Below are 14,468 nucleotides of genomic sequence, written 5' to 3'. Positions count from 1 at the left end.
CAATCTCCTTGTCGTAATGATGCTAGGACTGAAGCAGAAGTCTCCATGGAGAACTTCTCCTTCTGAACAAATTTGTTCAGAGAGCTGACGTCCAGTACTGGTCTCCAGCCTCCCGAGGCTTTCGCAACCAGAAAAAGGCGATTGTAAAACCCGGGGAGTTTTGATCCGTACTAGTTCTATCGCTCTCTTGTCCCACATATGTTCCACCATCGATCGAAGAGTATCCCTCAGCACAGGATCCTTGTACTGGCTGATAGTCCCCTGGTATTGACGTTAGGGGAGGAGTGTTCAGGAAAGGGATACAATATCCCTTCCTTAAGATCGCCAATGAAGACGCGTCTGCGTTTAATCAGTGTCCCAGGCTTCCACAATTCCAGGAGGCCTGGCACCTACTGGTGTTTGGAGGAGAGAATCTTCATTTTCCCTTTTTAAAGGGACGAAAGGCAGACCTACCTCTCTTCTCCGAGCCTTCCTTCTTGTGGGAGGTCTGGAGGTCGGACCACCTCGAAAGGGCTGCACAGATGTACTAGTTCCTTTCTTGTCCGATGCAGAAACAGGTTTCTTCTTTCTTGCTGACTGCGTCAGAAGATCCTGAGTCGCCTTCTCAGTTAACGAATGCGCAATGTCCTTTACTAACTGAGAAGGGAACAAAAAGTCAGATAGAGGCGAATACAGTAGAGCTGCCCTCTGAGCATGAGAGACTGCCTTTGTTAAGAAGGCGCCATATACATCCTTTTCTTTAGAAGACCTGCTCCAAACAATGAGGAGATTTCAAAAGATCCATCTTGTACCGCTTTGTCAATACAAGACAATATGCATAATAGGGCTTCAGGTTCGATTCCTTCCGAATCATGGGCTTTCTTGGACATCACCCCAAGGGACCAATCTAAGAAGTTGAAGACTTCCAATACATGAAAGAGTCCCTTGAGGAGATGATCCAGTTCCGAAATTCCCCACGTAATACGTGCCGAATTGAGACTTTGTCGACGTGAAGCGTCAACTAAGGTCGAAAATCTGCTTCCGTTGTAGAAGGGAGAGCAATACCCATATTCTCTCCCGTCTGATACCAAATGCCTCTTTTCCCAGCTAATCTTGCTGGAGGCATGCAGAAGACTGTTCTCACTAAGTCTTTTTTAGACTTCATCCATGAGTTTAAGGATTGTAAGGCCCTCTTCATCGAAATGGTGGGCTTCATTTTGAGAAAAGACGAAGGTTTCTTCGTCTTAGCACTAGAAAAGAGCGAGCGCGGAGAAGGAGGAGCGGCAGGAGTCAACTCGTCTCCATACTCCTCAAGAAGCAGGGTAGTCAAAACCTTATAGTTAGACAGACCCTCTCTTCCATGATATTCATCATCCGAGTTTTCATCCAACTCGGGATCTACATTAGTCTCCGCTTCCTTTCCGTACGTTCCTCTTCTGGAGGAGACAAACTCCTAATAGGAGAGGGCTAAGGGAATGATAATCTTTCCTCTTTCCCGCTTTAATAGTCTTGGAAGGCGTCACAAGCTCAGGCTTCTCTTGAAAATTAGAAGACGCTTCCCGCTTGTATGACGCTTCCCGTTCGCCAAGTGTCCTGGTTGACGTCTCTTGCTGACGTCTTGATGACGCTTCGCGCCTGGAAGACGCTCCGCTCTCCAAAGGCGTCCTACTTGGCGTCACAATATTGGTCGGAGCGTCACGTCTATGATCCGATTTCAATGACGCTTCACGTCCAAAAGACGTCTTACGTCTCTCTGGCGTTACAAAACTTTCGTAAGCCACCGATCTCGCTCTAGAACTCGAAGCTTCTGAAAGACGTTTTTAGCAGCTTCAACGTCTGCATGACGCTTCTCGTTGAGCAGGTGAGAGAGGACAGACTTCTTAATTGGAAGCGTCACGTCCTTCCGGCGTGGCGCTAAAACTCCCACTAGAGAGGACAGTTGCTCTTGAACTGCCATAATTATCTTCCTTGACGCTTCACGTCCAGTGCATGACGCCTTTCGTCATCACTCGGGGGAGAAGAAGGAAAGGGTACTTCTGCGTACACGTCAGGTGACGCTGACGCCACCTTCGCTTTCTTAATAGAAGAAGGAGCGTCATCTGAGAAGCGCTCTGGGCTAGAATCTATATCAAGTTCCTTCATATGACGCTTCAGCGGTCTCGACAAGCTCGACTCCTTTTCCACCCTCGTTTAGGTGAGGGAGAGGGAGAGGACGAGAAACACTCACGAAGGACGCTTTTTCTATAGCGCCCTTGAGCCGCCTGCCATGAAGCAGAGCTAGCTGAAGGGACGTCTGACCGTTGGGGATTCCCCACGACCTCCTTAAGGCTTTCGACTTTCCTTCTCCTGGGCATGGGAGCTTGGAAGAGGTCTAGGCCTGGGAGCGTCGCAGGAACGATCAAACGCCCCCTCCCACACACAGGGGGAACACTGGGTTTAGAACTCACTTCACTGAGCACTTACCTTTGAACCTTTGAAGTCAGCCATCTTGGACTTCATGTCTCTAATTGTAGCTTTCAGATTGGCGATTTCCTGAGGCCGAATCCGAAAAAGCACTCTGAGAATGAGATACATAGGGAGAATCACATCAGTAGGATTAGAATTATCCCGTGTGAAAGGCTCAATAGGCCTTGAACTCCACACCTTTCAGACGTCTAACCCTATCCCTCTCTAACTTCTTCAAATAAGAAGTCAAAGTCTTCACTCTTCTGCATTTAATCCCTCGCATTCCTTACAAGTATATAGCAGAACACTGAAACCCCTACATTTACGGCATACAGTGTGAGGATCAACCGAAGCTTTCGGTATCCTCACCCTGCAGCCTACATTCACACACATTCTCACACTCACATTTGAATCAGACATACTGAGAAAAATCCAAAAGAGTTATTCCAAAAACAGTCCACAGTAGCGAATGCCAAAACACGATCCAGATACGTCACCAAAAAGCCGAGAAAGAAACGATGATCAAAGGATGAAATATGAATCTAAGTCAGGAGGTAATAGCAACAATGTTGATACCACCGGCGACAGAGAAAATATGATAGAAAACGGGGATGGTTCCTAGTCCTGCCGCCCAGGGCAGGCCGGTAGATCACCTGACCTACCTGTAGCGAGTGGCGCGAAATTTGAATTTCTGTCGGGGACGACGGAGTCTTAGCTATGTATATATCTGACAGGTAAGTTGATTGTATGAAAACACTATTTCAGGACGTCTTTCCAACGACTATCCTTGGCAGCCCGGGACGTAACTACAGGATCTGCCGAGGGGACGCCTGACCGGTGGGGTGGGGATTCTCTGAAACCTCCCTGCGGCTTTCGACATTTCTTCTCCACTGGTCTTGGGAGCTTGAAAGAGGTCTAGGCCTGGGAGCGAGACAGAGCCGATCAGACGCACCCTCCACTTCACTGGGAACACTTTCACTGCACTTACCTTCCAGTTCTTTAATTTTTTGTTCCATATGCTTAAGCGAAGCTTTCAGACTCGCAATTTCAGATGTTGAGCTTGCCGATTCTGATAATCGGGAAGGTAAAGCTGTATGGGAGGAAACAATAGGGTTATCAATAGGCAATAGTCCGCTAACTGGCTCGTTAGAGACCGACCTACTTACACTCTTGGAAGAGGCTTTTCTAGCCCTATCTCTCTCCAACTTTCTTAGGTAGGAATTAAGCAACTTCCATTCCTCCTCATTCAAATTCTTGCACTCATCACATGTATTCAATTGAGAGCATACATTCCCTCTACAATTTTTACAAGTGGTGTGAGGATCCACCGAAGCTTTCGGCAGTCTCACAAAACAATTCTCATTCACACACACTCTGAACGAAATCGACACGTCAGACATTATGAGAAATTCCAAAGCCAAATCCAAAAAACAGTCCACAATAGCGTATGCCAAACCAAAGATCCAATACGTCACCAAATAGCAGTCCAAAAGATCAACGGCGTACTGAAATTCGAAATTCAAGTCAGGAGGAACTAGCAACGATGTTACTAGTACCGCGACAGAGAAAAAATCTGGCCTTAAAAACGGGTAATAGTTTCCTATTCCTGCCACCCAGCGGCAGGCGGCGGGATCACCTGACCTACCTGTAGTGTGTGCCGCGAAATTTGAATTTCTGTCGGGGACGACGGAGTCTAAAGCTAAGTATATATCTGACAGGGAAGTTGAATGTATGAAAATGTATTTTTTGTTAACATTTTTGGGGATCTGGAATGCATTAATTGTATTCATATTATTCCTTATGGGACTTATTGTTTTGGTTTTTGTACGTTTCGGTTTTCGTGGAAGGAACTGGAATGGCTTATGTACGAAAACCGAGGTTCCACTGTAATATAATGGAAGTATCAACAAATAAATATTCACATTACAAAAGTCACATACATATCTGTTTTGCACAATTACAACGTGTCTCCAGTTCTTAATATGAATCAAGATTCCTTGAAAATGAATGTTACACAGTTTATAGCTGAAGTACAAAGCAATTCTGCACTACTGATTATTCTAAAGCCTATTTTACAAAGTACACAATATAAATATAAAAAAAATCCGCCTAAACAACAACTAAGACAAAAAACATACTTACATAGCAAGAAATGTACACAATATAAGTGGTCCCCACAGGTCCCCTGAAAGCAAAAAAACCAAATACATGTAAAATTTATGGAAACAAAAACTCAACATAGGGGACAACTAAATCAACCATCATCCACTTTGCACTGATTCATACAGAAATAATAGAATAAAGACTGCAATATCAATATCTAAAAAAGTAAAAACAAAATCATATAAGATTTACATGCATCAAAGAACTTAAATGTGTTGGTATTTTTAAATTAACTACTTTAACTTATAAAATGGATGAAGTTGGAGTTTAGAACATTTACTGCATTCAAACTTTTCTATAATCCTGTAAATACAATACATATGCTTCATACAAACAAGGGTGGCCATTGTTCTTTTGTTAAGATAATCTTCACTGGTCTAATATTTTCCCAGTGGAGTCAGTCATACACGAATTCTCCACACATGAAAGAACTTTAGAATTTTGTCTGATAATCAATGCCTACTAAAGTACATCCCCCAAGTGCAACTATACCATTGTTTTCAGCAACCTCATGAAGTCCCTTGTGAACAACTTGAGAAGGCACCATCAGGGAAACAGATGACACAAGCACAGCCATTCTTTGTATGTCTTCCAAACAAATCAGGATAATATGAATTAATGGCTGCTAAGGTTCCTCGTTAAAAACTTAATAACTCACAAGTACCTTAATACTTTTTCAATTTGTCTCACTGTTAAAAGCTGAGAAAATAGTTGGGTAATTAATTATCTATGCCCAAAAATAGGGCACCACGCAGGTGAATTACCTATATGATTGCATCTTCTCTCCCCTCCCAATCTTTGAATACCAGTCCACTTTTGGAAACTTCCACATCTACATGCCATAATCATCCACATGGTACATAACATCAAATCTTATCATGCAGTAATAAGCTTGATCTGCATTATCAGCAGGCATAATAAACCAATTCCCTTGCTTCTCATTCTAAGTCTACAGTTACTGACATAAGGAAACTTATTTCCTATCCAAAGGTCAATTCACTTTCATTTCTTACTCATCACTTCACCTAATACAGACCATTGTTCAATGTACTTAATGGCACTTCCAGGTGAGCCCCTCAATCAACTCTCACCCAACTTGCCCTCCTAGAGTAAAGGTTCCTGCTAACTGGGCAAACTGCACAATGCAAAGTCAGATACTACTGTGATAAGTGTTTAACTTAAAACTTATACTGGATGACCTTATGAAGTCAGGAGGGTTAGTAACAGGACTACCTTGGACATGATTAAGTAGTTACCCAATAGTACTATCCTAACAGGGATCATTTCATTTGCTTTTCCGCATACCGTTAAAGGGAAAATGGTTTATAGAACATAATAAGTCAGTATCTCTTACAATTAATTTTACTTTACAAAAGCAAACCAGTGCCTTACACATAAATATACTACCAGTCATTCCCCTCCAGTGATGTACAGAATACCACTTACTGGTACATAATGTATTTAAATTAAGGTTTAAAAAGAATTAAAGTGAGGAAGAGCATACAGTCGACCAGCATTATTCATGGGGGATAGGGACCACAACCGCCAGCGAATAACTAAAATCCGCAAATACTAGACTCACCTAAAAACATTTATAACTGCCTATTTTTATATGTAATTAAAACACCAGAGACTCCCTCTAAAAACATTTATAGTTTAATAGTTCACACAACAAATACAAGTAATTGGTGAATACTATTGCTCTAAGGAAAAATCCGCAAACAAAAAAATTTTCTGCAAATAATTTGGAGATACATTCCACATAAAAATCCATGAATGGGGGAAGCCACAAATGCTGAACCATGAATAAGTGAGGGTCAGCAGTATATAGAACTTAAGCCTGTGTTAACTTCACTTTGGTTTTTTAACCCTTAAACGCTGAGCAGGTATTTCCGAAAGTGTCTCCTGTATGCCGACGGCGTTCACGAGTGAGCGCCGAAGCAGAAAAAAAAGTTTTTTTTTTTTAAATCACAGCACGCTTCATTTTCAAGATTAAGAGTTAATTTTTGGCTCCTTTTTTTGTCATTGCCTGAAGTTTAGTATGCAACCATCAGAAATGAAAAAAAAATATCATTATCATATAAAAATATTGGAATATATGACAGCGAGAAAAAAAATCCATATATAATTGTATACAAATCGCACTGTGAGCATAACGGTTAAAGCTAATGAGTTAATTATTTTTTTGTTGTATTGTACACTAAATTGCAATGATTTTGGTATATAACAAACTGTAAAACGATCAAAGCAACACAGTGAAAATATTATCACAACATGATGCATGAATTCGTAACGCGCGAACGTAAAAAAAGTTGTTTTCAAAAATTCACCATAATGAAGGTAATTGATTGAATATTACTAGACTGTAAGTGTTGTAGCTTACAATTACAGTTTTCGACCATTTCAGTCGAGTTAAAGTTGACCGAAGGTCGAATTTTTTCTATTTATCTTAATTTACTATATGAAAATATTTCAAAACTGATAATAGCTACAAACACGAGTTATTTTTTGTTGTATTCTACATGAAATTGCACACATTTTCTTATATAAAACTTTATGTAACGGCTAATATAAAACGGTGCAAACATTACGACAATCGGACAAAAGAATTTGTGATTTTTTCAGCAGAGTTACCGTGAGGACGTAAGGAAAAAGTTTTTTTTTTTAAATTCACCATAAATCAAAATATTGTGCTAGAGACTTCCAATTTGTTGCAAAAGAAAGGTAAATGATTGAATATTACTAGAATGTAAGAGTTTTAGCTTACAATTGCGTTTTTCTACCATTTCGGTCGAGTCAAAGTTGACCAAACGTTGAAATTTTGGCACTTATAGTTATTTATATGAAAATATTTCAAAACTGATAAAAGCTACAACCATGGGTTGTTTTTAGATATATTCTACATGAAATTTTGAACATTTTCATATATAAAACTTTATGTAATGGCTAATATAAAACGGTGCAAAAATTACGACAATTGGACGAAAGAATTTCTGATTTTTTCGGCAGAGGTACCGCGCGCGCGGACGTAAGGAAAAAGTTTTTTTTTCAAAAATTCACCATAAATTGAAATATTGTGCTATAGACTTTCACTTTGTTGCAAAATGAAGGTAAATGATTGAATATTACTAGAATGTAAGAGTTTTAGCTTACAATTGTGTTTTTCAACCATTTCAGTAGAGTTAAAGTTGACCAAAGGTTGAAATTTTGGCACTTATCGTTATTTACATGAAAATATTTCAAAACTGATAAAAGCTACAAACATGGGTTGTTTTTGGTTGTATTCTACATGAAATTGCGCACATTTTCATATATAAAACTTTATGTAACGGCTAATATAAAACAGTGCAAACATTACGACAATCGGACAAAAGAATTTCTGATTTTTTCGGCAGTTATTTAAAAAATTCACCATAAATCAAAATATTGTGCTAGAGACTTCCAATTTGTTGCAAAATGAAGGTAAATGATTGAATATTACTAGAATATAAGAGTTTTAGCTTACAATTGCGTTTTTTTACCATTTCAGTCGAGTCAAAGTTGACTGAAGGTTGATATTTTGGTACTTATCGTTATTTATATGAAAATATTTCAAAACTAATAAAAGCTACAACCATGGGTTGTTTTTTGATGTATTCTACATGAAATTGTGCACATTTTCAAATACAAAACTTTATGTAACGGCTAATATAAAATAGTGCAAACATTACGACAATCTGATAAAAAAATTTTTGATTTTTTCGGATTTACCGCACGGATGGAAGGAAAAAGTTTTTTCGTAAATTCACCATAAATTGAAATATTGTGCTAGAGACTTCCAATTTGTTGCAAAATGAAGGTAAATGATTGAATATAACTAGAATATAAGAGTTTTAGCTTACAATTGCGTTTTTCGACCATTTCAGTCGAGTCAAAGTTGACCGCAGGTTGAAATTTTGGCACTTATTATTATTTATATGAAAATATTTCAAAACTGATAAAAGCTACAGCATGGGTTGTTTTTTGTTGTATTCTACTTGAAATTGCACACATTTTCATATATAAAACTCTATGTAACAGCTAATGTAAAATGGTGCAAATATTACGTCAAAGTGACAAAATAATTTCCGAGATGTGTCGCTGATGCTTTTAAGTGCGAGAAGAAAGAAATTCGCACATGCGCGCCTGGGTAACGCTTGTAAACAAAACAACAGCTTGATCCGTGAACTCCAAGCATCCCTCAAGGTGCATGATTCACAAGTTTTCGCCAAGTAGGACTATAACTATTTTTCCGCAAATTTTTAAAAAACTTTTTTGCGTCAACGTATCATACGTCAATTAAGCACTCAACAGACAATTTTCGTCGACATTTAATACGTCCAATAGGCGTTTAAGGGTTAATATATAAATGTGAACAGATCTTGTTGACCAACCTTTCTATACTACCACCTGTAATCCAGCCCAAAATACATAAAAAGTCAGTGGTGACTGATAAAATACTCACATTCTTTTAACAGAGCCTTCTTCTCTTTAGGATACAAAACATGGTAGAACTTTGCCCCTACTGCTCTCAAATCTCTCATCTACAGATAAAGAAAAATTAAAATCCTGTAGATAAACAAAATTAGATTTTATATATGTATACTTACCAAGTAATTATATAGCTATAATTTCTGCTTTAACAGCAGCTTTAGATTTAAAATTAGTGATAGCACTCCATTGTTTTTTTGGTGCAGGTAAGTGCCATGCCCACATCCGGGGAAGAATAGGTACAATGTAGCTAATGAGTTCAGTTTGTTTATGCTGTCAGATTGACAGGAGGTGGGACTAATGGACATGTACTAGTCCAAAGCCTTTATAAATGAAAATTAATTGAAATAGACAAAAAGCTAGCATTTTGAGAATGCTTGTTGTAACCGTACCTGGCGAGAGCACTAGAGCAGGAAGATGCTGCCTTCGGTCGTTGCTTATCTCGACCTGTAGTAGACACAACTGTAGTATCAGGAGTTGTCCATACTTACATGAGAACTTTGAAGTCAAGGAGTACACCGATGACTGCAACCTGGTCTAACAACAATCTTCCCCACCATTTCCACAGGTTGGTGCACACCTGTAGATTCAGTGACCAATCCGTGGGTAGAACCCGTTTGTAATGGCTCAACTCATTGGCTATAATGTTCAACTTGCCCTGAACAAATCGAACGAGAATCTGGGTCTGGTTGCTCTGGGCCCAGAGGAGATGAAAAATAGTGAGTCCCTCCATGATTGTGAATGTAGGTCAGTGCAGACACATTGTCTGATTGAACTGCAACAACTGAGGTTGTGTGTCACTGGTGCAAGGTGTTAAAGGGCTCAATGAATTGCCTTCTAGCTCCTTGACGTTTATGTGAAGATCCCTCTCTTTTAGGGACCGTTTATGTGAAGATCCCTCTCTTTTAGGGACCAAGTCCCCATGACTTCCCAATCTTACAGAATCTTGCTCCCAACCCTGATCCGACGCGTCGGAAAACAATGTGTGGCTCAGGTTCAGTTGAAGAAACGTCTTTCGCACTAGAAACCTTCCTTCTTCTAACCACCATCGAAGGTCTTGTCTTATCTCCAAAGTGATGGGAAAACATATGAATCTGGGAGTCTTTCTGTCCTAATTGGCTTTTAGGAAGTACTGTAATGGTCTTGTATATAGTCTTCCCAATGGAATGAACATCTCAATGAAGGAGAGGGTGCCAAGAGGCTCATCCAGTCATTGGCTGAGCAAAAATGGCGATCAAAGAAATGTTGAACTTTCTGGATGCAGGGCTGAATTCTTGTCTGACGGAAAATCAAAAAAAACTTGAGTCTATCTTCATCCCCAGAGTTGGGACTAATTGTGACCTCCCTGTATTTATTACTAAACCTAAATCTTGAGCCAACAGAAGAATTTTCATTATGTCCTCCATACACTTCTTGGATGGAGACCCAAGAAGCCAGTCGTTCAGACATAAGGATACCATGACGCTCATCAAGTGAAACCATTGTGATACAGGTGCAAGAACTCATGTGAGACTTGGGGGGGGGGGGGGGGGGGGGGGGGGGGGGGGGGGGGGGGGGGGGGGGGGGGGTGTTCTCAGACCAAAGCACAGTGCCTGAAATTGAAAGACCTGGTCCTGGAACACAAATCTCCGGTACTTTCTGGACTTTGGGTGAATTGGAATGTGAAAGTATGCATTTTTCATATCGATGGTTACCATGCAATCTCCCTGATGAATAGCTGAAAGGGCTGACTTGTTCATCTGCAACTTGAACTTCGTAGTCTGGACATATAAGTTAAGAGCACTTATGTTCAGGACCGGCCTCCAACCTCCTGATGACATGAGAACGATGAAGAGTCTGTTGTAGAAGCCCACCGATGAAGTGTCTTCTACCACTACTATTGCTTGTGTCTTGAGGTCTGAAACCTCCTTTAACAGAGCTGAAAACTTTTCTGAATTTTCTGAATATACTTTCAAGGCGATTGGACAAGATGTTAAAGGGGGGGTTTTTCCTGAAGGGGATTGAATAACCTTCTCTGAGCACTGTCTTTACCCATGGTTCTACTGATCTTACTTTCCATCTTTTCCAAAAGTGCAATCGCCTACAAGTATACAAAGGACTGGATCCTCACTTGGCAGATGATGGTCAAGAAGCAGATATCTTGCCAGTCAGACTAATAAAGTGTGGGTTTGCTTTCTTTTGAAGCTCTGTAGCTACTCTCTCTCTATAGTAGTGAGCAGAAACAGACTGCTAGTATTCAAAGTAGAGAAAAGGAGAGATGATCTTTGAGATAATGTGACTCCCTTTGATGTGAACGAACACCACAGCTCTCTCTTTTTGAGAATACTGGTAAAAAAATGCACTACTAGCTCTTTTGCTCTGCTGCAAACTTGTCTTGCAGTGAGGGAAAGTCTTCTATCTTCTTGGTAAGTGCTCCCACAGACCAATCAAGAAACTAAATACAGTAATACCCTAATCTTATGCGAGGTTAGGTTCCAGACCCCCTTGCGTAAGGGAAAGTTTCGAGTAAGTTTGGCACGGTCTCTAAAAATGCTAATAAATGAACACTAAATATGACCCTAATCATGCTCCCCAAGTATTACGCTAACTTTGAAATGAAATTAAAGTTACTGTAACTTGATTTAAAAGTTACTTTAATACATTACCCTTAAAAAAGAAATAACTGGTTGGCGTGAAAACAGTTACCAGAACTACTACGTACATACGTATCCATTTTTGCATGTATACTAACGTTACTCCTAATTCATGGGATGCCATTTTCTTTTTCCCTCAGAGTAAAAGAAGTTTTCTTTCCGTCACGAGGTACACTTCATAAGTCTGTTATAATGAAGATAGGTACATAATTCAATGAAATAAAGAAAAAATGTATGTAAATACATAATGTTTGCAGAGGGTGAAGATGTAATTCAATCAATTTAAAATCATGTATTCGTGTGAGGGCTAACTATGAGAAAGAGAGAGAGAGAAAGAAATATGTTATTGTCATGATACAATAAAGTTTGTTCATACTTACCTGGCAGATATATATAATTAAAGTACCCACCCACCTCCCCTCAGGGGACAGTGGTATGAAAAATCTGAATAGAAAATGGGAATGGTTCCTGATATCTGCCTCCCAGCGGCGGGAATGGGTACTAACCACCTGGCCGCCCACTGCGTGTGCTGGGAGTTTTGAAATTCTGTCGGACGTCGGAGAATACAGCTATATATATATATATCTGCCAGGTAAGTATGAACAAACTTTATTGTATCATGACAATAACATTTTGTTCATGAAACTTATCTGTCAGATATATATATAGCTGAATCCCACCATTGGAGGTGGGAAGGGACAGAATAGAAGGATTTTGGAAACAACTCAAGTGCAGATGATTGACATCTTGGTTCCTTACCTGTTAGCATAGCTGACTTCTTGATTACTGTCACCGAAGCCTGCTTTTGCTTTACTAGAGTTGCCAACACGGTAGTGACCTGTGTAGTTGGTGCGCTCTAGATGATCTGTCAACGGGAGCGTGACCACAATGTGACTAGACCATATTGACCATACTGTGAGGGCAACGAAGCTAAAAACCACCACCTGACCTAACCTATCGAAGTTAGTCCCATAACTTCTAGGCTAAAGAAAGGGAAAGCGCCTCAAGCGACCAACCCTTCAACCATAAACCAACACCAAAATTAAAAGCACACCTATCCCTTTTCTATAGGATAGGATTCGTGCTGCTCCCTGCCCCCAACAACATTTCTGCGGATATGTATGGTCCTAGCGACTCGCAGTTCTCATATGCCATCTTCACATCCCGCAAGTAATGTGAAGCGAACACAGAGTTGCTTCGCCAAAAAGTAGCACTAATGATATCATTAAGTGCCATATTCTTTTGAAATGCCATTGAAGTTGCAACAGCTCTCACTTCATGGGCTTTTATTTTCAAAAGTTTCAGATCACCATCCGGGCAGGACGCATGGGCCTCCCTGATGGTGCTTCGTAAAAAGAATGCCAGTGCATTCTTCGACATAGGAAAGTCGGGTCTCTTAACAGAGCACCATAGATTTTCAGAAGGACCCCGACAATCTTTGGTCTTTTGCAAATAAAATTTGAGAGCCCTGATAGGGCACAGGACTCTCTCTGGCTCTTGTCCGATGAACTCTGCTAACCCCTTGATTTCAAAGGTTTTTGGGCCAGGGGTTAGATGGGTTTCTCATCTTAGCTAAGAAATTAGGATTCAAGGAGCACACTGCACTGTGTCCTCTGAAACCCACATATTTACTAATTGCTTGAATTTCACTAACCCTTTTTGCCGTGGCAAGAGCAGTTAGGAAAATCGCCTTTCTAGTAGTGTCTTTCAACGAGGCAGCATGCAGAGGTTCAAAGGGAGCCGACATCAAGAACCTTAGAACTACATCAAGGTTCCATGATGGGACCTTCAGTTGCAGTACTTTAGTTGTCTCAAACGATCTCAAAAGATCGTGAAGGTGTTTATCATTTGTCAGGTCTAACCCTCTGTGACGGAAGACAGCTGACAGCATACTCTTGTATCCTTTTTATTGTGGACACTGCCAGTCTGTCCACATTTCTCAAATGCAGGAGAAACTCAGCGATTTGGTTCACAGAGGTCGTGGAGGAGGAAATACCTTTCTTCCTACACCATCTCCTGAAGACAGCCCACTTCGACTGATAAACTGCTCGAGAGGAAGCTCTTCTCGCATTGGCAATAGCTCTGCCACTGGTCTTGAAAAACCTCTCGCTCTGGCCAACTTCTTGATAGTCTGAACGCAGTCAGACTCAGAGCGGAGAGGTTTCCGTGGTACCTCTCAAAGTGGGGCTGTTTGAGAAGATCTACTCTCTCTTGGCAGGGTTCTCAGGAAGTCTACCAGAAAGAGACATGACCTCCGTGAACCAATCGCTTGAGGGCCAAAAGGGGGCGATCAGAGTCATTCTCGCTCCTGGCGACGCCACAAACTTCCTTGTTACCTCTCCTAAGAGTTTTGAACGGGGGAAAGGCGTAAACGTCCATCCCCGTCCAGTCCCATAGGATGCATCTACCGCTATTGCTTCCGGGTCGAGAACTGGAGAGCAATAAATCGGAAGCCTCTTCGTTTTCGAGGTGCGAAGAGGTCGACTAGCGGCCGGGTCCCCACAACTTCCATAGCTCCTGACAAACCTCTAGATGTAGGGTCCATTCTGTGGGAAGCATCTGATGTTGACGGCTTAAAAGATCCGCTCGAACATTTTGTATTCCTGAAATGAACCTTGTTAGGATCACTATGCTTCGAGCTTTCGCCCATAGAAGGATGTCTCTTGCTATCATGAACAGTGATCGAGTGTGTGTCCCCCCCTGCTTTTTGATGTAAGCGAGAGCCGTAGTGTTGTCCGA

The 14,468-nt window shown here is 40.8% G+C and overlaps 1 protein-coding gene across 1 annotated transcript in view; it reads right to left on the bottom strand.

Annotated features, from left to right (window-relative positions):
• Positions 1–14,468, bottom strand: part of LOC135206340 (protein YIPF6-like) — a 56,350-nt gene that overhangs the window by 26,171 nt on the left and 15,711 nt on the right. The window contains exons 2-3 of the mRNA XM_064237761.1: positions 9,071–9,149; positions 4,567–4,609 (exon numbers count right to left, since the gene is read on the bottom strand). Coding sequence (XP_064093831.1) covers positions 4,567–4,609; positions 9,071–9,149 — 122 coding nt within the window. The remainder of the gene's footprint in view (positions 1–4,566; positions 4,610–9,070; positions 9,150–14,468) is intronic.

The sequence above is a fragment of the Macrobrachium nipponense genome, chromosome 11 (genome assembly GCF_015104395.2).
Source record: "Macrobrachium nipponense isolate FS-2020 chromosome 11, ASM1510439v2, whole genome shotgun sequence".
NCBI classification, from domain to species: Eukaryota; Metazoa; Arthropoda; class Malacostraca; order Decapoda; family Palaemonidae; genus Macrobrachium; species Macrobrachium nipponense.
The sequence above is the reverse complement of the archived record's forward strand: the minus strand, read 5'-3'. Positions and strand labels throughout refer to the sequence as shown.